At 45.8% G+C, this 23433-nt stretch overlaps 1 protein-coding gene across 3 annotated transcripts in view; it reads left to right on the top strand.

The window, feature by feature from the left end:
• The first annotated feature begins 27 nt into the window (after nucleotides 1–27).
• The window catches only part of vaspb (vasodilator stimulated phosphoprotein b), a 120038-nt gene continuing 96632 nt past the window's right edge, over nucleotides 28–23433 (top strand). For 2 of the 3 annotated variants that reach the window (XM_073029369.1, XM_073029367.1), the window contains exon 1: nucleotides 28–380. In XM_073029369.1, the coding sequence (XP_072885470.1) occupies nucleotides 376–380 (5 nt within the window). In that variant the 5' untranslated portion in view covers nucleotides 28–375. Of the gene's footprint in view, nucleotides 381–20755; nucleotides 20925–23433 lie in introns of those variants that run through there. The other variant, XM_073029368.1, reaches the window with a different exon arrangement.

The following is a 23433-nucleotide window of genomic DNA, read 5'->3' as shown; positions in this document are numbered from 1 at the left end:
GGAAGTGTATGGCTGTGCATTGTGGGGCTGGGCGGGTGTGTGAATGCGGGGCTCAGCCAGGGCTGGGAGTGAGTCAGGGTGCCCCGGAGTAGAGGGGGGAAGCAAGCATGTTGTAACAGGACCGGTGTACACTGTTGAACAGGTACACCGCGCAGTTAGGCAGGATATACACTGCAACCAATAAAACCAAAAACACGCCCTTTCAGCTCTCTAACTCTCCCCTTACATTGCAAGGAAGGCGGGGAGAAAGAGAGAGAGAGAGAAAAATCATCGGTGTGTGGAACCCAAAGAAAAACGCAAGACCAGGAAATTAGTCTGTAGTACCTCCGCTAGCCTCGATAGATCGGTGAAGGTCAAGTCGCACCGAAGCCGAAGATGAGGTAGGGTTCCATCTTTTGTCAATTTCCGGACCTGTTCGCTTCTGAGAACATGCTCGTTTCAATGTGGAATTAGTTTTCAGCAGTCTCCACGGCTGACTTTTGAAATGCTGGCGTTAAAAAGCGGGCGAGTGTTTCACTTGTGTGTCTGCAGATTGATTCTAAACATCGAGCTTAACGAAACGGGGCTTTCTTTCTCTTAAGTTTGGTGTTGTAAGATTTATCTTTCTCTTCTTCGGCGCAATGGACCGTGAGGTTCAAAGTTTCCGTGAAACTGGTTAGTTTATACAGCGTGGTTTTACTATCTGTAACTTCAGTGTTTTTCAAAAAAAAACCTTGTGCAGTGAATTGTGTGAATTCACAATTCGCTGTGTAGTAGTTTCTTTCTTTGGTAGACTGTCCCAAATCTCAAGTAATAGGTTGTTTGCTTTGAAAGATTAGTCTTTGATGTTATCGTCATTTCTGGCTACGTGAATAAAAGAAAACGTTTTGAGATCTATCGATCCTGGGTCGCTTGGAACAGCGGGTTGTTGTGATGAGGATCGTTTAGAGTTAGTTTCCAGTACACAAGTGAACGGAATGCAGTTGATTCTGGTTAGTTGGGATACATCGGGACCGGTACATGTTGGCCCAAATTAGCGGTTGTCCTAATTAGCTGAAGTAGTTGAAAAGGTATATAAAAAAAACCCAAACTGAGTAAAAAATTATGTATTTAAATGAAATACAGAACAAACTAGAACACCACCAATAGTACAGTACTATGAAACTGTGTATAAGTTCCTAATAGTTATTGATGGAGCAATTAACCCAGTGTATGCAATGAACCGAATCAGCAGGACATCTAGTGCAGATAATGGACTGCCTTCAACAACTGCATCCTCCAAATCTTCATTTTCATTCTAACATTCAAGGTGATTGCCAATGCCTTCAAATTATTTGTAGTTCCTAACTTGTTGAAATGGTGAAATTGTTTCATTTTCACTCCCGGCCGTTTCTGGACTCTCCAAGCCTGAACGCTTGAAACCACAGTGAGTAAAACAGTTCAGAATCGTCTCACTGCTTATTTCTCACCAAATGTCAGTGACATCTCCTGCTCTAATTAAGTGCAGTGTTTCAAATTAACAAACGGACTCCTGACAATTTTCTCGATTAGTTTTTGTTCTTTAGGAGTTGTCCCAAGTAACAAAATAACCGATTAACCAATACCCCATTAACCGGGTGATCTGATTTAGTGCATAAGGCACATAATAAGATCAAGAACACAATAATTTAAAAAAATAACTAGGATAAGTAATACATAAGATATATATACATTGTAGGTGCATAAAGTGACACTAGGCACAGGAGTGTCTGTACACAAGGTGACTGACAGGAAATGATAAAGTAGTGGTGGTGGGGGATTGTGGAGAGGTGGGTTAGGGGGTGGAGGTGTTGATCAGCCTTACTGCCCGGGAAAGTAACTGAACTTCGCAGATTCCTCACCCTTGGGCTCAAGAAATTCCTCCTCCTCTCTGAACTAAAGCAATGTCCTTCTAACCCGAGGCTGTGCCTTTGGTCCTAGACTCTCCCACCGTAGGCAACATCCTTTAAGATTGCTTAAAGTCATGATTGTTTAATATCATTTCCTGTGTAAAGGAGAATTAAATAATTGTTACTCCAGATCTGATGCATTACAAAACATGCAATAAGCTAAAGATACAATAAATTTTGTGGTAGTGGAGGCCGGGTCATTGGGTGTATTTAAGGCAGAGATTGATAGGTATCTGAGTAGTCAGGGCATCAAAGGTTATGGTGAGAAGGTGGGGGAATGGGACTAAGGGGAGATTGGATCAGCTCATGATGAAATGGCAGAGCAGACTCGATGGGCCGAATGGCCGACTTCTGCTCCTTTGTCTTATGGTCTAAATATTAAGGCATAAGACATTGATTGTACGTCCATAACGTGATGCTAGGCACAGGAGTGTTGGTGATTCTATGTTCATTTGCTGTTAACAGCTTCTATTCAGTTTTGAAGCGTAAAAGTTGCTAGTTGTTCAGCTGCCATGAGTTTCGATCTGGGGTTTGAAAAATAAGATGAACTGGATTGGTAACCCGGTTCCGAGAGGGAATGACAGCGTAGGCACCAGGCGTGCGTTTGACGAGGGAGCGGAAGGAGGGTGGGTGTTCAGCATCGTGTACTGGAGGAAGGTGCCTGTGTGTGAACAATTTCTCCCTCTCTGCAGGATGGTGGCAGAGTTCACGTATCTTGGGCAAGCTTTAACCCATGTGGATTGGACTCTAGTTCACGTTATGATGTGTTTCTGGTCACCCCCCGCCCCCCCCCCCCCCCCCATTTTGTTGCTGTTTTGTGTGATTTTGATGGGGGCAGCCTGCGGATAGAAATTGAACTGAATCTGCCTAGACTCCTTCGATAACTGCGAAACTCTTTTCTTTTGCCGTTTGTGGGATTTGCTCTTTTGTTTTGCAGGTGCAAGCTTTGATGATAAACGTACTTTGAATCAAGTCTGCTAACTCTGGAACTAGTCTCATGCTAAGGTCCCCGCTGGTTGATATGGAATAATTTCTTTTGTAAACCTGCAGTTGACTGTGGCCAGGACTGTGGGTGTGGATACGATGTCATTGAGATCAATAAATTGGAGAGGCAATCGATGCGCTGGAGGAACTGGGCGGGTTGAGCAGCATCTGTCAGGGGAAGGGGGGAGGGTTTGTTTCATTCAGGTTTATTCAGAGGTACAGCATAGTGACCAGCCTTACCGCCCATTTACACCTAAATGACAATGAACCTGCTAACCTGACCCACTGAGGTCTGAGGGAGGGAACCAGCACGGTCACAGGGAAGAAGGTACCAACTCCTTACAGGCAGAGGCAGAAGCTGGGTCCTGGTGCTGTAATAGCATTACGTTAACCGCTACACGTCTGTGCTGCCAACTCCGGTCCCTGAAATAGGGTTTCGACCCAAAAGGTAGACAATTCCTTTCTCTGCTCTCTCCACTCCACCCCCCCCCCCCCCACAGCCGCCCCTTAAACTTGCTGAGTTCGGTTGTTTTTGTATCCCCTAATGTCTGATTCCCAACAATTGATTGGGCTCAGAGATGCAAAGGGCTGCAGAGGCAGGAATCTGAACAGTCAGTCGATTTATTTCTATTTAGAAATGCAGCACAGAATAGGCCCTTCCGGCCCTTTGAGCCACACGGCCCAGAGACCACAAACAATCCTGATTTAACCCGGGCCTTATTGCGGGACAATTTGCAACAACCGGCTAACCTACTAACTCGTAAGTCTTTGGACCGTGAGAGGCAACGGGGAAAAGACCCACACTTTCCACGTACAGACTCTCTACAGAGTGACACTGGATTTGATCTCCAAACTCCAAAACACCCCAAGCACCTATAGCATCTCTCTAACCGTGATGCTACTGTGAATCTCACACAGCCCGCCCACAAGACATAGAAAGAGAATTAGGCCATTCTGCTATTGATATAGATATTTTTGATAATTCTCCACTTGTTTATATGTATATGTACTCTTTTATTTAACTAATAAAAAGATTGATAAAGAATTAGGCCATTCAGCCCATCGAGTTTTCTGTTCCATTCCATCATGGCTGATTTACTATCCCTCTCAGCCACATTCTCCAGTCTTCTCGTTGTTAACCTTTGTTGCCCTGACTAATCAAGAATGTGTCAAACTCCGCTTTAAATATACCCAGTGCCTTGGCTTCCACAGCCGTCTGTGGCAACAAATTCCACAGATTCACCACTCTCTGGCTAAAGAAATTGCTCCTCATTCCCATTCTAAAGATGCTCTTCTATTCTAGGGCTGTGCCTTCCGGTCCTGTTGGAAATAACCTGTCCGTGTCCACTCTCTCCCTGCCCTTTTTAATATTCGGTAGGTTTCAATCAAGTTCCCCCAAACTTCTAAACTCCAGCCAGTGCAGGTCGCACAGTAAGGAGTTTGTAAGGAAACTCTGATTCAAAGTGCAAAGAGTTTTGCTCACCCAGCCGGTGGCGTGTCAGTGCGAAGCCGGCAGAGAGGAGTGCTAGGGGCTGCCTCAGCCTGCAGATGCTCCTCTGTTTAATAGGTCACCTGAAGAGGCAGCCGTACAGCATTCACGCTGTGGTGTTGATCAGGTGATCAGCCACCTCCTTGTGGCCTGTGCGTGTGCTAAAACCATTCCAGTCAGGATCAAGTTTCAACATTTACATCTGTTATAAGTTTGCTGGGGTGTGTTGTGGCGTGCGACAAAAACATATCTCTTAACAGTTATAAGGAATTGTAAAAGAACAATGTTAGAAGTACAGACGTGGAATGAATGTGCATAAATACCAGCTTGTATGTACAATGCAAACAACATTTTTAAAAAAACGTAGTTTAAAATGTTTACGGTGCAGTGACTGAGGAAGTAGATAGCGAGGGTTGAATTAGTCTTGGGTTCATTTCCTGCTGCCGCCTGAAAGTTTGTACATTCTCCCCCTGGGTGTGTGGGTTTCCTCTGGGTGCTCTGGTTTCCTCCCACAGCCCAAGGACCTAGCGGTTGGTAGGTTAGTTGGTCATTGTATATTGTCCCGTGATTAGGCTGGGGTTAGACCGGCGGTTGCTGGGTGGCGTGGCTCAAAGGGCCAGAAGGGCCTATTCCACATTATATCTCAATACATAAATAGGGAGGAGCTCTTCAGACCATGATCCCAAAATTAATTTAATCCCTCTTGTCAGCACATCGTCCATGATCCCATCTTTCCCTGGATATTCACGTGTTTTAGTGTCGCTATCCTGTCTGCAGGGCCCAAACACCCACCGCTCACTCGCCCCACACGTTCCCTTTTCAACCTTCCTCCTCTCACTTCAAAACTCCGACCTTTAATACTTGAGCACAGGAGATCCAGCAGATGCTGGGAATCCAGAGTAACACACACGCAAAATTCAGGAGGAGCTCAGCAGGTCAGGCAGCATCTGTGGAAGGAAGTAAACAGTTGATGCCGTGGGCCAAGACCCTTCAGGACTGGAAGTGAAGGGGGCAGAATAAGAAGTTGAAGCGTGGGGGTTAATTCATTCATTATGTGCTGTGTCGTATGACATCATCATTATGTGCTGTGTCGTATGACATCATCATTATGTGTTGAGTCGTATGATGTGGACGATCGTGGTCTTTCCATGACCATGATTGTTCTTGGCCAAGTTTTCTACAGAAGTGGTGTGCCATTGCCTTCTTCTGGACAGTGTCTTTACAAGACGGGTGATCCCGGCCATTATCAATACTCTTCAGAGATTGTCTGCCTGGCGTCAGTGGTCCCATAACCAGGACTTGTGATCTGCACCGGCTGCTCGTACGACCATCCACCACCTGCTCCCATGGTTTCACGTGACCCTGATCGGGGTGATGGGGGGGCTAAGTAGTTGCTACACCTTACCAAGGGTGACCTGCAGGCTAGCGGAGGGAGGGAGTGCCTTACACCTCCTTCGGTAGTGACCACCCCGACTCCTTTTACTGTTACAGTGAAAGCTGAAACTGGGCAAGGGGGAAGGCGGGTCGGTGGGTAGGGAAGAAGTCAGAAGCTAGGAGCCGATACCTGGAAGAAGGAGGAATCTGACAGGAGAGGCAAGTGAACTATAGGAGAAAGGGAAGGAGGAGGGACACCAGAGGGAAGTGATGGGTAGGTAAGGAGAAGAGAAAGAGCGATGGGGGAACCGAATTGGGAAATAGAAAAAGAGAGAAGGGAAGAGTAGGAAAAATGCCAGAAGTTAGAGAAATCGATATTTATGCCATCAGGTTGGAGGCTGCCTGAGCAGAATATGATGTGTTGCTCCTCCAACTTGAGTTTGGCCTCATTGTGGTAGTAGAGGAGGCCACAGGCCCACACGTCAGAACCAAGGTAAGGAAGAGTTTTTTTTAGCAAGAGAGCAGTGAATCTGTGGAATGCTCTGCCACAAACTGCGGTGGAGGCCGAGTCTGTGGGTATATTTAAAGCCGAGGTTGATAGCTTCCTGATTGGTCAGGGCATCAAAGGATATGGTGAGAAGGCAGGTGTATGGGGTTAAGTGGGTTCCGGAATCAGCCATGATGGAATAGCAGAGCAGACTCGATGGGCTAAATGGCCTAATTCTGCTCCTGTGTCTTATGGTCAACTTGGCTTTTCTACCCTAGAAGATACGTTCTGACTGTCTACTCCATCTGTTTCTCATAGTTCTATAAACCTCTATCAGTTGAATATTGTTGAGGTTTGCCCCCAAGCAGCTGCGTGCTGAGCGGGCTCTGCAATCTACGGACTGTTCCCAGGGTCACAAGCGGAGAAGGTGATTACGTCAGTGAAGAAAGGTTCACGTTGGCCTTCCAGAGTGAGAAGATGTTCTCAAGGGAAAGCATTCCTCGGCGCAGGAGGGCGTGCCGAGGAACACGCTGACCGTCTGTGTCACGCTGTCAGGGAGGACCATACCCCAGAGCCCTGTCACCGCTACACACTGAGGAGCTGAGCAGCCTCTCGGATACCTCACAGGTTCTCCCTTTTAAAAGATTAGTTTTATACGTCACGCAGTGAAATGCACTGTTTGCGTCAGCGGCCGCCGTAGTCCGAGACGTGCTGGGGGCAGCTCGCGAGTGTCGCCACGCCTCCGGCGCCAACGTGGCATGCCCGCAACTTTCTAACCGTGACCCGTACGTCTTTGGACTGAGGGAGGAAATGGGAGCCCCCAGATGGTCATGGGGAGAACGTACGGGCAGCATCGGGAATTGAACCCTGATCGGCGATCGCCGGTGCTCTGAAGACAAAGATTAGCTTTATTTGTCACACGTGCTTCGAAACATTCCGTGAAATGCATCAGCAGACAGGACAGTCTGAGGGGTGGGGGGTGGTAGCTGGCAAGTGTCACCATGCCTTTGGCACCGCACAGCGCACCCACGGTTTCCAACCCCTAACCCAGTACAGATCGCAAGTGTCACCATGCCTCTGGCACCCCACAGCGCACCCACGGTTTCCAACCCTAACCCAGTACAGATCGCAAGTGTTTCCACCCCTCTGGCATCAACACAGCATACCCACAATTTCCAAACCCTAACCCAGTACAGATCGCAAGTGTTTCCACCCCTCTGGCATCAACACAGCGCACCCACAATTTCCAAACCCTAACCCAGTACAGATCGCAAGTGTTTCCACCCCTCTGGCATCAACACAGCGCACCCACAATTTCCAAACCCTAACCCAGTACAGATCGCAAGTGTTTCCACCCCTCTGGCATCAACACAGCGCACCCACAATTTCCAAACCCTAACCCAGTACAGATCGCAAGTGTTTCCACCCCTCTGGCATCAACACAGCATACCCACAATTTCCAAACCCTAACCCAGTACAGATCGCAAGTGTTTCCACCCCTCTGGCATCAACACAGCGCACCCACAATTTCCAAACCCTAACCCAGTACAGATCGCAAGTGTCACCATGCCTTTGGCACTGCACAGCGCACCCACAGTTTCCAACCCTAACCCAGTACAGATCGCAAGTGTTTCCACGCCTCTGGCATCAACACAGCGCACCCACAATTTCCAAACCCTAACCCAGTACAGATCGCAAGTGTTTCCACCCCTCTGGCATCAACACAGCGCACCCACAATTTCCAAACCCTAACCCAGTACAGATCGCAAGTGTTTCCACCCCTCTGGCATCAACACAGCGCACCCACAATTTCCAAACCCTAACCCAGTACAGATCGCAAGTGTTTCCACCCCTCTGGCATCAACACAGCGCACCCACAATTTCCAAACCCTAACCCAGTACAGATCGCAAGTGTTTCCACCCCTCTGGCATCAACACAGCATACCCACAATTTCCAAACCCTAACCCAGTACAGATCGCAAGTGTTTCCACCCCTCTGGCATCAACACAGCGCACCCACAATTTCCAAACCCTAACCCAGTACAGATCGCAAGTGTTTCCACCCCTCTGGCATCAACACAGCGCACCCACAATTTCCAAACCCTAACCCAGTACAGATCGCAAGTGTTTCCACCCCTCTGGCATCAACACAGCATACCCACAATTTCCAAACCCTAACCCAGTACAGATCGCAAGTGTTTCCACCCCTCTGGCATCAACACAGCGCACCCACAATTTCCAAACCCTAACCCAGTACAGATCGCAAGTGTTTCCACCCCTCTGGCATCAACACAGCATACCCACAATTTCCAAACCCTAACCCAGTACAGATCGCAAGTGTTTCCACCCCTCTGGCATCAACACAGCGCACCCACAATTTCCAAACCCTAACCCAGTACAGATCGCAAGTGTTTCCACCCCTCTGGCATCAACACAGCATACCCACAATTTCCAAACCCTAACCCAGTACAGATCGCAAGTGTTTCCACCCCTCTGGCATCAACACAGCATACCCACAATTTCCAAACCCTAACCCATACAGATCACAAGTGTCACCACGCCTTTGGCACCAACACAGCGCACCCACGGTTTCCAACCCTAACCCATACGGTTTGTAAGTGTCACTGCGCCTCTGGCACCAACACAGTGCACCCACGGTTTCCATGTCTTTGGGACGTGGACAGAAACTGGAGCACTCAGTCAAAGGGAGAATGGGCAGTCTCTGACAGACCGGGGTTGAACCCTGATCTTACAGCTGGCACTGCAACGTGTTACGCTAACCGACTGTGCTGCCCAAGTTCATCATCTAAGGCTTTTCTGCACTAATTGTCCACAAAGTGTGGTCTGAGCTTCACCTAAGTCACAATAATAGTCGAACACAATCTGCCTAAACTAATAACACAAACAATTGTACTTTTCATGTCTTTATTGAACACATTGTTTAATCATTCACAGTCCAGGTTGGAAAAGAATGCAAACCCTTGTAATTAATAACTGGTAGAAGCTTCTTTAGCAGCAGTGACCTCCACCAAACATTCCTTTCGCTGCTGGTCAGACTTGCACAGCAGCGAGGACTTCTAGACCATCTCTCCATACAAAACTCTTTCAGTTCATCAATACACATCAAAAAAATAAAGACAACTACATAAGAAATACAGGGGGAAAAAATTATGTTGACTGTGGGACGTATGAACTATAGTCAAGAGGGAAATTCAGATTGCCAAATGGTAGGTTGAGAATGATATTGCTGATAGTGTTCAGATTGAACCGAAGAGAATTTTTCAATACTCTTGAAAAATAATGGCAAGAGAAAAATCAAGGGCGAAGTTAGGTGTATTAGGAATAATAATGGGGCGTTAAATTATGCAGAGAAGGGCATAGTGGATATTTTTAAGTCGTATTTTGCTGAAGTATTTACCTGTAAAATGCCAATAAGGGTAGAGAAAAATAAGGTTGTTTTAAGTGACTTAGAGATCTTAGAAAGTGAGATCCTGCTACAGGCTGAAAGTTAATAAATAACCAGGGCAAGACCAATGGTACTTAAAGAGGTCTGTGGTTATAAATACAAATCCCTAACATGTATTTTTCAAAAGTCAATGAAGACTGGTGAAATCCTAAGGACTGGAAATGGACTAATGTTGACCCAGTATATAAGAAGGGTGACCGCACTGACCCTGATATCTATAGACCAGTAAGCTCAATGTGTATCATGGACAAGATAATGGAAACATTAATAAAGAATGAGCTGGAAAAGCCACTGATAGAAATTCGCAGAAAGCCGACATGGGTTCAGAAAGTGGAAATCAGGTTTTAATATGCTGGAATTCTCTGACGGGGCAATAACATTCATGATAACAATAGTGGTTGATGTCATTTATTTGGACTTTCAGAGGCGTTTGACAAGGTACCCCATGAGAGGTTAATAATTAAATTACAGGTGGTAGGGATTGGGGGTAAGGTGAGTGAGTGAGCACAGAATTGGCTCACAAACAGAAGAGTAATGGTGAGAGGATTGTTTTCACACCAAGAAGATGTTAAAGGTGGGGTTCCGCAGGGATCAGTTTTGGGGCTGCTGCTGTTTCTAACTTACATTAATGATTTGGATAAGCACATGACAAATAAACTAGTAAAGTTTGCAGATGACACAAAATTAGGGGGATGGCTGATAACGTTCAGGCAGCAGAATCAATACAGTTAAATCCAAACAAAGTCCAGATGTGGGCAGATAAATGGCTGATGAAATTTAATGTAAGTAAATGTAAAGTATTACATACAGGAAGTAGAAATATTAGATATAAATATACAATGGGGGGGGGGGTCTTGAGTTAGAAAGTGCACTGTATGAGAAGGATTTGTGTATCCTGGTGGACTCATCACTACCAACATTCTAGACAATGTACTGAAGTGATTAGGAAGCTAATTGAACATTGGGTTATATAATGTGCTCAGTGCAGTTCCTGTCGAGCCGTTCTCCTTAAGATGGTATAATGTGCTTGTGAGGCCGCACCTTGAGTACTGTGTACAATTTTGGTCTCCATATCTTGTGAGGGATGTGAAGGCCCTGGAGAGAGTTGAGAGAAGAGAAGTTGACTCATTCCAGGTCTGCAGGGTATGAGCTGTGAGGAAAGATTGAAAGAATTAAATCTGTTTAGCCTAAGTAGACGAAGATTGAGAGGAGACATAATAGAAGTGTTCAAAATCATTAAAGGTATAAGTAAAGTGGATGCCAGGCGCTACTTCAAATTTAATCTGTCATCAAGGACATGGGGCCAGAGGTGGAGACCGGTTATAGGGAGATTTCAGTCTAACGTCAGGAAGCATTTCATTACACAGCAAGATGTGGACATGTGGAACAACTACCTCGTCGTGTAGTTGAGAGTAGTACCTTAGAGACTTTCCAATCTAAACTCGATTGTTATTTCAACACATTACGTGAATAGAAATTGGCAAGCATTTTCTTTGGCTGAATGGCCAGTTCTTGTCAAAAACTTTCTGAAGTTCTAATATTTCTGGATAGCTTGCATGAACAACCTTGTTCAGGTCATGCCACAGCATCTCAATTGGGTTAAGGTCTGGACTCTAACTTTGCCATTCCAAAACACGAATATTCTTCTTTTTAAACCATTCTGTTGTTGATTTATTCTTGTGCTTCATAAACAGACTTACCTTGAGAAGAGTAGGCTCTGTTAGTAACCTGACCTTGTATGTCTCTTTTGTAGGGCAGGGAGCCTCAACAACCCATATCTCCAATCTTATCTCATTTATTGAATTGCTTGACTCCAAATAGCTTTTATAGAAGGCATTACCCCAGAGGTTCACGTACATTTTTGTGATTGTTTAAATGTGTACTCAATATTAATGAGAAGTATAATTGTTTGTGTGTTAGTAAATTGTGTTTATTATTGTGGCTTGGATGAAGATCAGACCATATTTTATGAGTAATTAGTGCAGAAAAGCAGGAAAGGGTTCACAAACTTTTTGTAGCAACTGTATTTATCAAATTCAACAAAAATGAGACACACAGAATTGGATTATCAATCAAGGCTCTGGTGATGAGCTTAGACCCACAGAGCATTGATTCTATTTCAAACTCCTAGCCGTGAATCCGCTAACTTGATAATAAAGTTCACGCTAAGGTTTCACACTATCCTATTACACATTGGTAGAAAAGATGAGTTATTCAGTCATGAAGGACAGTCTCAGTCCGAAACATCGAATGTCTAACCCGCACTAGAGGTGCTGCCTGACCTGCTGAGTTCCTCCAGCATCTTGTGTGTGTTACTCTGGATTTCCAGCTCCTGCAGACTCTCTCATCTTTATGGGGTATCTGATCACTTGCTCTGGGGATCTGACTTCACTGAAAAGGAGAAGAAGGTTATCTGGAAGATGATTAAGTCAGTGGAAAGTGTACCTTGGTCTTCTGGTCTGAGAAGTTGACTGCAAGGGGACGCTGCCGATTGGTGCATTGCACAATGCAGGAGTACGTGCTGAGAAACACGCAGTACATCCCCCTCCCGTCACTGAGTCTTGAGGGAGCATTCTAACATGGGACTAGAGTTTGCAATAGAGCAACTGAAATACAGCTATTACCCATCAAACATCAGGCTCCTGAACCAGTGTGGATAACTTCACTCACCTCAACACTGAACTGATTCAACACATCAGGCTCCTGAACCAGTGTGGATAACTTCACTCACCCCAACACTGAACTGATTCCACACATCAGGCTCCTGAACCAGTGTGGATAACTTCACTCACCTCAACACTGAACTGATTCAACACATCAGGCTCCTGAACCAGTGTGGATAACTTCACTCACCTCAACACTGAACTGATTCAACACATCAGGCTCCTGAACCAGTGTGGATAACTTCACTCACCCCAACACTGAACTGATTCCACACATCAGGCTCCTGAACCAGCGTGGATAACTTCACTCACCTCAACTCTGAACTGATTCCACACATCAGGCTCCTGAACCAGTGTGGATAACTTCACTCACCTCAACACTGAACTGATTCCACACATCAGGCTCCTGAACCAGTGTGGATAACTTCTGTGGAATTCTCTGCCCGATGAAGCAGTGGAGGCTACCTCAGTAAATATATTTAAGACAAAGTTGGAAAGATTTTTGCATACGAGGGGAAATTAAAGGTTATGGGGAAAAGGCAGGAAGGTGGAGATCAATCCATGGCCAGATCAGCCATGATCTTATTGAATGGTGGAGCAGGCTTGGCGGGCTAAATGGCCAACTCCTGCTCCTGTTTGTTACATTCACTCACCTCGACTCTGAACTGATTCTACAACTTGTTGACTTACTTTCAAGGACTCTACAACTCGTGTTCTTAGTTGTGTCTGTCTTTTGCACAGTGGCTGTTTGTCGGTCCTTGTGTGTAGCTTTTCATTGATTCTGTGGTATTTCTCTGTTTTACTGTGAACGTCTCCAAGAAGACGCACTTGGGTTGTGAACGGTGACTTGTACGTATTCGATAATAGATTTACTTTATCTATGAATAAATATGCCACAGCTTCTTCCCCTCTGCCGACTGATTTCTGAACCTCGCCTCACTGTTCCTCCTTTGCTCTGTTTATTTAAAGTTCAAAGAAAATTTAATTTCAGAGTACATGTATGTCACCATATATAAGCCTGAGACCCACTTTCTTGTGGGCGCCCTCAGTAAATCTATAGAATAATAACCACAACAGAATTAATGAAAGGCTAGGAAGTTCAACTAGATTGCAGAAGGCAACAAACTGCAAATATAGAAAAGAAGAAGTAACACAAAATAAATAAATAAGCAACAAATATTGAGAACACAAGATGGAGAGTTCTTGAAAGTGAGTCCATTGGTTTTGGGAACACTTTAGTGATGGGCTGAGTGAAGATATCCTCTCTGGTTTAGCAGCCTGATGATTGAGGGGTAATAACTGTTTCTGAACCTGGTGGTGCGGGTCCTGAGTCTCCTGGACCTCCTTCCCAGTGGCAGCAGTGAGAAGAGAGCATGGCCTGGGTGGTGGGAAGTCCTTGATGATAGACACTGCTTTCTTGCGACAGCACTCCACGCAGACATGCACAATGGTGGGGAGAGCTTTGCCTGTGATGGACTGAGCCATATCAGATTAGATTAGATTCAACTTTATTGTCATTGTGCTGAGTACAGATTCAAAGCCAATGAAATTCTGTTAGCATCTAACCAGAAATGCAAAGAATAGTGTTATTTAAAAAATAACGGAATAAAAAGTAAGTGCTACAGCACACAAAAATAAAAGTACTGACAGTACAATATGGGTGCAATACTGCTTAGTGCTGTGATGTGAGGTTCAGCAGGGTCACAGCCTCAAACAATATCCTATATTGTTTGTAGGATTTTCGGTTCAAGGTCATTACTGTACTGTGTTGTCAAAAAACAAAATAATTCATGACATGTCTTTGATAATAAATCTGTTCAGAATTGGCATCAGGTTTATTCTCACTGACCTATAGCATCATAGAGTACTACAGCACAGAAACAGGCCCTTTGGCCCATCTAGTCCATGCTGAACCATTTAAAATGCTCACTCCCGCCGACCTACAGCCGGAACATATCCCTCCCATTCATGTACTTACACTAACTTCTCTTGAATGCTGCTCCACTTCCTCTGGCAGCTCATTGCACACGGAGTGAAGAGGTTCCCGTTAAACATTGCACCTTTGACCCTTAACCCATGACCTCTAGTCGTCGTCCCACCAAACCGCTGTGGAAAAACACTTGCTTGCATTTGCGCTATTTATACCCTCAAATGTCACAGTCGTAGAGGTCCAAAAAGAGGCCCTTCAGCCCATCTAGTCCATGCCGAAACCATTAAAGCTGCCTACTCCCATCAACCTGCACCGGGCCATAGCCCTCCATAACCCTCCCATCCATGTACCTATCCAAACTTCTCTTAAACGTTGAAATCGAGCTCACATGCACCACTTGTGCTGGCAGCTCGTTCTACACTCTTGAAGTTTACCCCCCCCCCCCCCCCCCCGGTTCCCCTTAAACTTTTCACCCTTAACCTATGACCTCTTTTTGCAATGGCCGCACCTTGCTTGCATTTACCCTATCTAAGCCCCTCATATCTCATGAAATTTGTTTTGCAGCCACAGTAAAATGCGTTTAAAGATCTATTCAATAATATAGATAAAGAAAAATAAATTAAGTAGTGCAAAAAAAAAAGTGAGGTCCGATTCTGCCTGAAAGAGCTATTTATGGGGCTTTCTGGTGGATATCTTTTTTGTAAATGTTGACAGTTTTCACAATTTTCACTGATTTTATTTTCCCCCAAGTTTGATTTTTGACACACCGACTGGACACTTCTACATGGAAGGGCAATGTGTCTTCAGTTGTAACTTGCGTATTGTAACGTCGCGCCATCGTACTTGAACCTCCCCCCCCCCCCACCGCTCATGGAGGTGCAGCAATGTCTCGTTGGCTTTTCTGTATTGATCCTTCAATACAGAAACCCATCAAAAGCTCATTGTGCATGAATGTGTTAAAATACGGTAACAACATGTATTTTGTGCCAAAGTGGTGCAAAATTTATGGTAAAAATTTGCTAAATCCATGCTCTCTCCAAAAATATTATAAATCCATAGAGTACGGTTAGACCATAAGACATAGGAGCAGAATTAGGCCATTGGGCTCATTGAGTCTGTTCTGCCATTTTGTCATTGCTGATCTATTTCCCCATTCTCCTGCCTTCTCCCTGTAACTTTTCACGCCCTGTCTAATCAGAACCTATCACCTTTTGCCTTGATCTGACCTGTGTTTGCACAGAGTCACTGCACTCTGGCTAAAGAAATTCCTCCTCATCTCAGTTCTAAATGGCCATCCCTCTATCCTGAGGCTGTGCCCTCTGGCCCTAGACTCACCCATCAAAGGAAACCTCATCTTCAGATCCCGTTCATCTCGGCCTTTCATCATTTGATGGGCTCCAGTTGCATCCACCCCTGCCCATTCTTCTGAATTCCAGCAGGTACAGACCCAGACCGCTCAATCGCTGTTCATATAACACTTCCATTCCCCGAATCGTTCTCGTGAGCCTCCTCTGAACCCTCTCCCATACGTTCTACAAGAATATGGGAAAGCCATGTATTCACTCTGTGACCACATTGGACTCCTCCAGGTGCTCCGGTTTCCTCCCACATCCCAAAGATGTACAGGTTAGTGAGTTATGGGTGTGCTACGTTCGGGCTGGAAGTGTGGTGACTCTTGTGGACTGGCCCCCAGCACATCCTCGGACTGTGTTCATCGTTGCCATAAATGATGCATTTCACCATATGTTTCACGGCACGTGTGACAAATGATGCTAATCTTTATCTCCTTTAAGCATATTTATGAAGGAAAGAGGACAAGGCAGGTGGAAAAACAAACCTTTGGCAGTGTGGTTACTTGTAATGTAAACAAAGTCACTGGAGAGACACTGAGGCTAGTGGATACTAGCTTGTTCAACAAAATGAGACACTCTTGGAGGAAGAGGCCTCCTGGCCCAATTTTACGTGGCATTTGATATGCTAAAGATCAAAGGGCAAATCTATAGTCCCAACGTATCTACAATGCTTCCTTTGACTTGCATATCGTTTTCAGTCCTCATTCTTTGCATCCACACTCTAGACACCCAAAATGAATGCTAATCAGCATGGTCTGGCTTTCGATCAGCTGATGTCCACAGCTCCAGGCCGGGGCTGCATTTTAAGTTTAATCTACAATCCATGTTCATGTCTGAAGAATAGCTGCTGTTCAAGTTAATATTTGTTATACACCCCAACTCCAGAATATACCCTAACAGTTCTAGCTGTGAAGTAAGAGAAAATGCCAGCTTGCACTAGGATGGTGTTGGTCACTATGTTTGCCAGTAAAAGTTTAAGATTGTTTACTGTTGTTCTTCAGTAACGAGTGTAAAGGTGAACGGAATGATCGTTATTTCAGATCCGACGAAGCATTAAGTACATTGTAAGCGTAAAGGACAGAATAAAAAAAAATCAATAAATATTAACACATAAGATTAGCTTGATACATGTTGCGTACGCCTTGTCTGAAATGATTGGTGCCGGAATTGTTTCAGATTTCGGATTGTGGAATATGTACTGAGATAGCTTGGGATTGAAAACCAACCAAAACCATGTAGTGACTAAGCCAGGGTATTCGACACTGTGTGCCGTGCTTCTAAATAACAAATTTCCAAATCAACAAAGGTACATTCAACCTTTATTACAGAAGCAGCACAGATGAGCCCATCTTGTAGCAATTTTTTTTTAAAAAAACACAACAAATCTAAATGAGCAAAATAATGGTCTTATTAGCGAGGTCACGAAGTTGGCAGTTGAACTAGCACATTTAAGCGGAGTTATGTCCTCCTTATCCTCTGAACTTTCTGTGTATCCTAAAGATGATGTGTCCTATGAAGATGTTTTACGTCCCAGAACTGTGTTACAGCTCAATCCTGCCCTGTTCCCCATTATCAGCTGCTGCCGAGCCGAATTCATTCCATGGTCATTGGGAACACAGACAAGAAGCACACGGCAAAGTCCAGAGTTATACGCACACAAAGTGCTGGAGGAACTCAACGGGTCAGGCAGCATCAATGGAAACAAATAAGTAGTCAACTTTTCAGGGTGAAAGCCTTCACTGGCACTCCAGGCAAAGCTCTGTCTTTCAGTACAAGGGTGGAAACAGATAGATATGATCGTGGCATCTAAGAGACATTCAGGCACACAAGACCATAAAAATAGGAGCAGAATTAGGCTATCTAGCCCAGAAAGAGAGAGACTTATGGGAGTGTGGTCAGTGAGATCTGGAGAAAGAGGGACAAGCGAGCGGTGGACAGAGAGCTGGAGAAAGGGACGTGGGAGTGTGGTCAGTGAGATCTGGAGAAAGAGGGACATGGGAGCGGTGGACAGAGTGCTGGAGAAAGGGACATGGGGGTGTGGTCAGTGAGAGCTGGAGAAAGGGACATGGGAGTGTGGTCAGTGAGATCTGGAGAAAGGGATGTGGGAGTGTGGTCAGTGAGATCTGGAGAAAGGGATGTGGGAGTGTGGTCAGTGAGATCTGGAGAAAGAGGGACATGGGAGCGGTGGACAGAGTGCTGGAGAAAGGGACATGGGGGTGTGGTCAGTGAGAGCTGGAGAAAGGGACATGGGAGTGTGGTCAGTGAGATCTGGAGAAAGGGATGTGGGAGTGTGGTCAGTGAGATCTGGAGAAAGGGATGTGGGAGTGTGGTCAGTGAGATCTGGAGAAAGGGATGTGGGAGTGTGGTCAGTGAGATCTGGAGCAAGAGGGACAAGCGAGCGGTGGACAGAGAGCTGGAGAAAGGGACGTGGGAGTGTGGTCAGTGAGATCTGGAGAAAGGGATGTGGGAGTGTGGTCAGTGAGATCTGGAGAAAGAGGGACAAGCGAGCGGTGGACAGAGAGCTGGAGAAAGGGACGTGGGAGTGTGGTCAGTGAGATCTGGAGAAAGGGACATGGGAGTGTGGTCAGTGAGATCTGGAGAAAGGGACGTGGGAGTGTGGTCAGTGATATCTGGAGAAAGAGGGACATGGGAGCGGTGGACAGAGTGCTGGAGAAAGGGACATGGGGGTGTGGTCAGTGAGAGCTGGAGAAAGGGACATGGGAGTGTGGTCAGTGAGATCTGGAGAAAGGGACGTGGGAGTGTGGTCAGTGAGATCTGGAGAAAGAGGGACATGGGAGCGGTGGACAGAGTGCTGGAGAAAGGGACATGGGGGTGTGGTCAGTGAGAGCTGGAGAAAGGGACGTGGGAGTGTGGACAGAGAGAGCTGGAGAAAGGGACGTTGGAGTGTGGACTGAGATCTGGAGAAAGAGGGACATGGGAGTGTGGTCAGTGAGATCTGGAGAAAGGGACATGGGATTGTGGTCAGTGAGATCTGGAGAAAGAGGGACATGGGAGTGTGGTCAGTGAGAGCTGGAGAAAGGGACATGGGAGCGGTGGACAGAGAGAGCTGGAGAAAGGGACATGGGAGCGGTGGACAGAGAGCTGGAGAAAGGGAGTCTGAGGGGCAGAAGTGAAAGTGCTGAGACTTTGATGCATCATCCTGGGAAAAGATGAGGGAAATCATATACACAATCTGGAAGTCCAGAGTAACACACAAAACGCTGCAGGATCTCAGCAGGTCAGACAGCACTGATGGAGAGAAATAAACAGTCAACGTTTCAGGCCAAGACCTCGAGATCTCTATTGGTCCCAGTCCAAATCAATGAGAGCAGGCAGCTTAGATGGTTCAGCATGGACTAGATGGGCTGAACAGTCTGTTTCTGTGCTGTACTTGTTCTGTGACTCTAAGACCCTTCATCAGGTCTCTGGGGTGGGAAGGGAAAGCCGCACAGCCACAGGGAGAATGAGCCAGGATTGAACAGGCATTACTCTGGTGCAGTGAGGAAGCTGTTCCTCCAGCCAGTTGCCAAAACATGGGCAGACGACATGACTCATAGTGATGGCTCTGAATCAGGGTCCCGGCCCGAAACATCAACTGTTCATTCCCCTCCACAGACGCTGCCCGACCTGCCGAGTTCCTCCAGCATTTTGAGCCTGCTGCTCCAGACTTTCCTCTGGCGGCCCTGCTTACTGCTCGCTCTCTCTGAACGTTGTGCGTACGTAATTCTGCTGTGAGCTCTCTCTCGCTTTCACTCAGGGCTTTGAACGGAGCCACTTCAACCCTCTTGAGAGGCTCGTCTACTTAATTGGAAGGAGTGGCTGGAGTAGTTTCCTGTGGACGTAACTTAAGAAATGGAAGCGGAGAAGGCCAGTGGGCCATTCATTCCTGCTTCACAATTGAATAAAATCAGAAATGATCACTTGCCTCAGCGCTGCAGTTGTGAGCTTAACCCTATATCCCCCGGACACTTCAGTATCGAAATATTTTAATTTAATTTGTTATTGAGAATCAGTGTGGAATCGGCTCCTCGAGCCACATCGCTCAGCAATCCCCTGTTTTAACCCCAATAATCCTGGCACAACTGTATTGTAGTTTATATATTCATTTCAGTTTCAGTCTTTTTTTATTGATTTAAAAAATAAGGACAAATACAAATAAGAGGTTTATCAAATACATATTTCAATAAGAGTACAAACATATAGTTTATATATTAAATTAAATAAGTAGTGCAAAAATAGATGTGAAAAAGTAGTGAGGTGGTGTTCATGGGTTCAGTGTCCGTTCAGAAACTGGGTGGCAGAGGGGAAGAAGCTGTTCTGGAATCACTGAGTGTATATCTTTAGGCTCCTGTACCTCCTTCCCGATGGTAGCAATGATAAGAGGGCATGTCCTGGGTGATGGGGTCCTTAATGATGGACGCCGCCTTTTTGAGGTACCACCTTTTGAAGATGTCCTGGATGCTACAGAGGCCGGTGCCCGTCCTGGAGCTGGCTGAGTTTACATCTCTCTGCAGTTTGCTTCGATCCTGTGCAGTAGCCCCCACCCCCACCTCCATACCAGTTTGAATATCCTCCATGGTACGTCTGTAGAAGGTTGCGAGTTATACGTTGCAGTGGCTGTGACGTCGCTGGCTTGTTACTGGTCGGTACCGGAGGAGGAAATGTCACCCTGATGCAGTTTTAATCAGCAGGTTAAAGGGAGCCAGAGCTGGATAATTGAATTTACAATTTGTAAATAAAATGAGTAATCTGCATTTTACATTACAGAAAGAATGAGTCACTGTCACCAGGCCTGTGGTTTCCCGTTCACAGGGTGTTTGAACATTAACTTGTCCTCGTTACCTTGAGCCGAAAAGCGGAGTGGATTAGAAAATCTGCAGAAATGCAAAGCAAGATGCTGGAGGGACTCGGCAGGTCAGGGAGCGTCTATGAGAAAGAGTGAACGGTCGACGTTTCGGGCCGAGGCTCTTCATCAGTACTGTTGGGGGGGGGGGGGGGGGGGAATGAGAAGTCAGAACAAGAAGGTGGGGGGAGGAATGAGTACTAGGTGGTAGGTGAAACTGCGATGGGGGCAGGTATAATTTTACAAGGTAGCAATCTCAGTGAATCTCTGCTTCCTGCATCATGATCCAGTTTGAGATTTTCCACATTTACTTTGACTATACAGTGTTGACAATGCGCCATTTACTGCCTGTCTCAGTTTGCTCCTGAAGTAAGGGGCAGTTAACAGCTGACGACTTCGAAGGGTTAGGAGTTGCGTAGCCTGGATCAGGTAATGGTGACTTTCCTGTTCTTGAAAGATGTTAAGAAATTTTAAGAAAAGGTGAGCTTCATTTGTCACATGTACATTGAAACATCCAGTGAAAAGCATCACTTGCGTCAAATCAAACCAGTGAGGATCGTGCTGGGGGCAGTCCGCGACTGTGACGACAGTATAGCACGCCCACAACTGGCTAACCCTGACCCGTAGGTCTTTGGGATGTGGGGAGGAACTGGAGGAAACCTATGCAGTCATGAGAAGAACTCACAAACTGCTTACAAACCCCGATCGATGATCACTGGTTCTGTAAAGTGATTGTGCTAACCATCCCATTTAACCTTTTACTGAGATTACCATCTTTCCAATTCCTGTATACAATATAATATACTTGGATTTAAATCCCAGTTCAGTGGGAAATGAGGTCTACACCAACTGGACGTAAGACTTGAGTCATTATGTGCCTTATGTTCCTGCCCGTTACTCTGCTGGCATTTAGGACAGCAGTGAAGATCCTCCATCTCTGTCGGTGTCCAGGGCTTCCTTCATCATGTCAGTAGCTTCCTCTCGGTTTTCACTCCTGTCAGTCATGCGAGTCCCAGCAGGAGGCTCAGGAATACCATTGCGCTCAGATGTAGAATTATTGTGCCAGCCCGTGGTGTATTGGCCTTAGCACTGGACTTCGAGGCGAACGGTCCCGGGTTCGAATCCGGTCAGCTCCTTGCACGCTTTCCATCCACCGCGCTGGGTTGAATGTCGAGCTAGCAACTCAGCCTCGTAAACGAGCAGTCATATGCTATAGAAATAGCAAAACTGCTGTCTGAAAAAGATCAACAGATGTAAGGTTCTTCATTGCTGTCTCCGTAACAGTTTTTGTTTGACCAGTCAGGGTTGCTCGCCCCCGAACCAGGAGGACTGACCACTCTTAGTCTGGCCTCTACCCTTTGACCTGTATGGCATGGGTGACCCTACCAAGCCGACGTACCTCTCCGGGTCATTGAGGCAAGCAAGCCTCCAAACTCTACAGCAAGGTTGTGGTCCTCGTGGAGGACTGATCCATGACTGGAGTCACTATTTTCCTTCTAGGGTGAGTGTGAACAATCCCGTTGCAACTTTTGGAAGAACAGCGATGCAACTTAGTGTTTGGTCCACGCCTAGCAACAGTCTAATTGCTGTTTGTAGGGCTGTTCCCTTTAGCACATAGGAGGATGAAAGGTGACTTGATAGAGCTGCACAAGATTATAAGAGGCAAAGGTCGAGTGGACAGCTAGAGAATATCTATATTTAGTGTGTTTTTTTTATTATTGTGTTCTTTATCGGATTTAAAAGAGACCCAGGGGACTTAGTTTTCAAGCATATGGGAGTGAGTATGTGGAATGAGAGGCCACAGAAAGTGAATGCATATACAACAGTATTATTTAAAAAGTAACACACATATCACCTGAGTCCTGATGAAAGGTCTCGGCCTGAAACGTCGACTGTTTACTCTTTTCCACAGATGCTGCCTGGCCTGCTGAGTTCCTCCAGCATTTTGTGGTGTTGCTCGGATTTCCAGCATCTGCTGATTTTCTGTTGTTTATTTTTTTTTTAAAAAGCATTTGGGTAGCTTCAGTACTTGGAAAAGCTGGGGTTCTCAGCCTTTTTATGCCTTGGACCAATGCCATTAACTGAGTGGTCCATGATTCCCAGGTAGGGAACCCTGGAGCGATATGGGCCAAAGACAGGAAATTGGAATGAGGTGTGTGGGCCCTGTGCTTGTCGTAGACTGGTTAGACCAAAGGGCCTGTGTCCTTCTGTATTGTCCTATGACTGCTGTGTTGCATTTTATTGAGCTGCATCAAAGTTCAAACTAAATTTTATGACCAAAGTACATCCAGTATACGTCACCATATACAGCTCTGAGATTCACTTGGGGGCATACTCAATAAATCTGTAGACAAATTGAGGCACCAAAGGAGCATAATAGTTAGCACAAGCGACCCGGGTTCAATTCCAGCTGCTGTCTGTAAGGAGTTTGCACGTTCTCCCCATGACCGCATGGGTTTCCTCCCAGTGCTCTGGTTTCCTCCCACAGTCCAAAGACGTACTGGTTGGTAGGTTAATTGGTCATTGTAAATTATCTAGTGATTAGTCTGGAATTAAATCAGGAAGGTTGCTAAGCGGCATGGCTTGAAAGCCGGTCGGGCTTGTTCTGCGCTGTATCCTGATAAATAACAGAATCAATGAAAGACTTCACCCACGGGTGATCAACCAAAGCACAGAAGGCAGCAAAATAGTAACTAACAGGATCGATGAAAGATCAACCAAAGCGCAGAAGGCAGCAAATAAATGAGCAATAAATATCGAGAACGTGTGGTGAAGAGTCTCGAAGGTAAGTCCAAAGGTTGTGAGAACAGTTGAGTGAAGTTGTGCTCTTGTGTTCAAGATCCTGATAGTTGAGGGGTAGTAGCTGTTCCTGGACGTGATCAGATCTGGAGTAATAATTATTTTGTTCTCCTTTATACTTGTGTGCTGGAAATGACAT

The sequence above is a fragment of the Hemitrygon akajei genome, chromosome 25 (genome assembly GCF_048418815.1).
Source record: "Hemitrygon akajei chromosome 25, sHemAka1.3, whole genome shotgun sequence".
NCBI lineage: Eukaryota > Metazoa > Chordata > Chondrichthyes > Myliobatiformes > Dasyatidae > Hemitrygon > Hemitrygon akajei.
The sequence above is the reverse complement of the archived record's forward strand: the minus strand, read 5'-3'. Positions and strand labels throughout refer to the sequence as shown.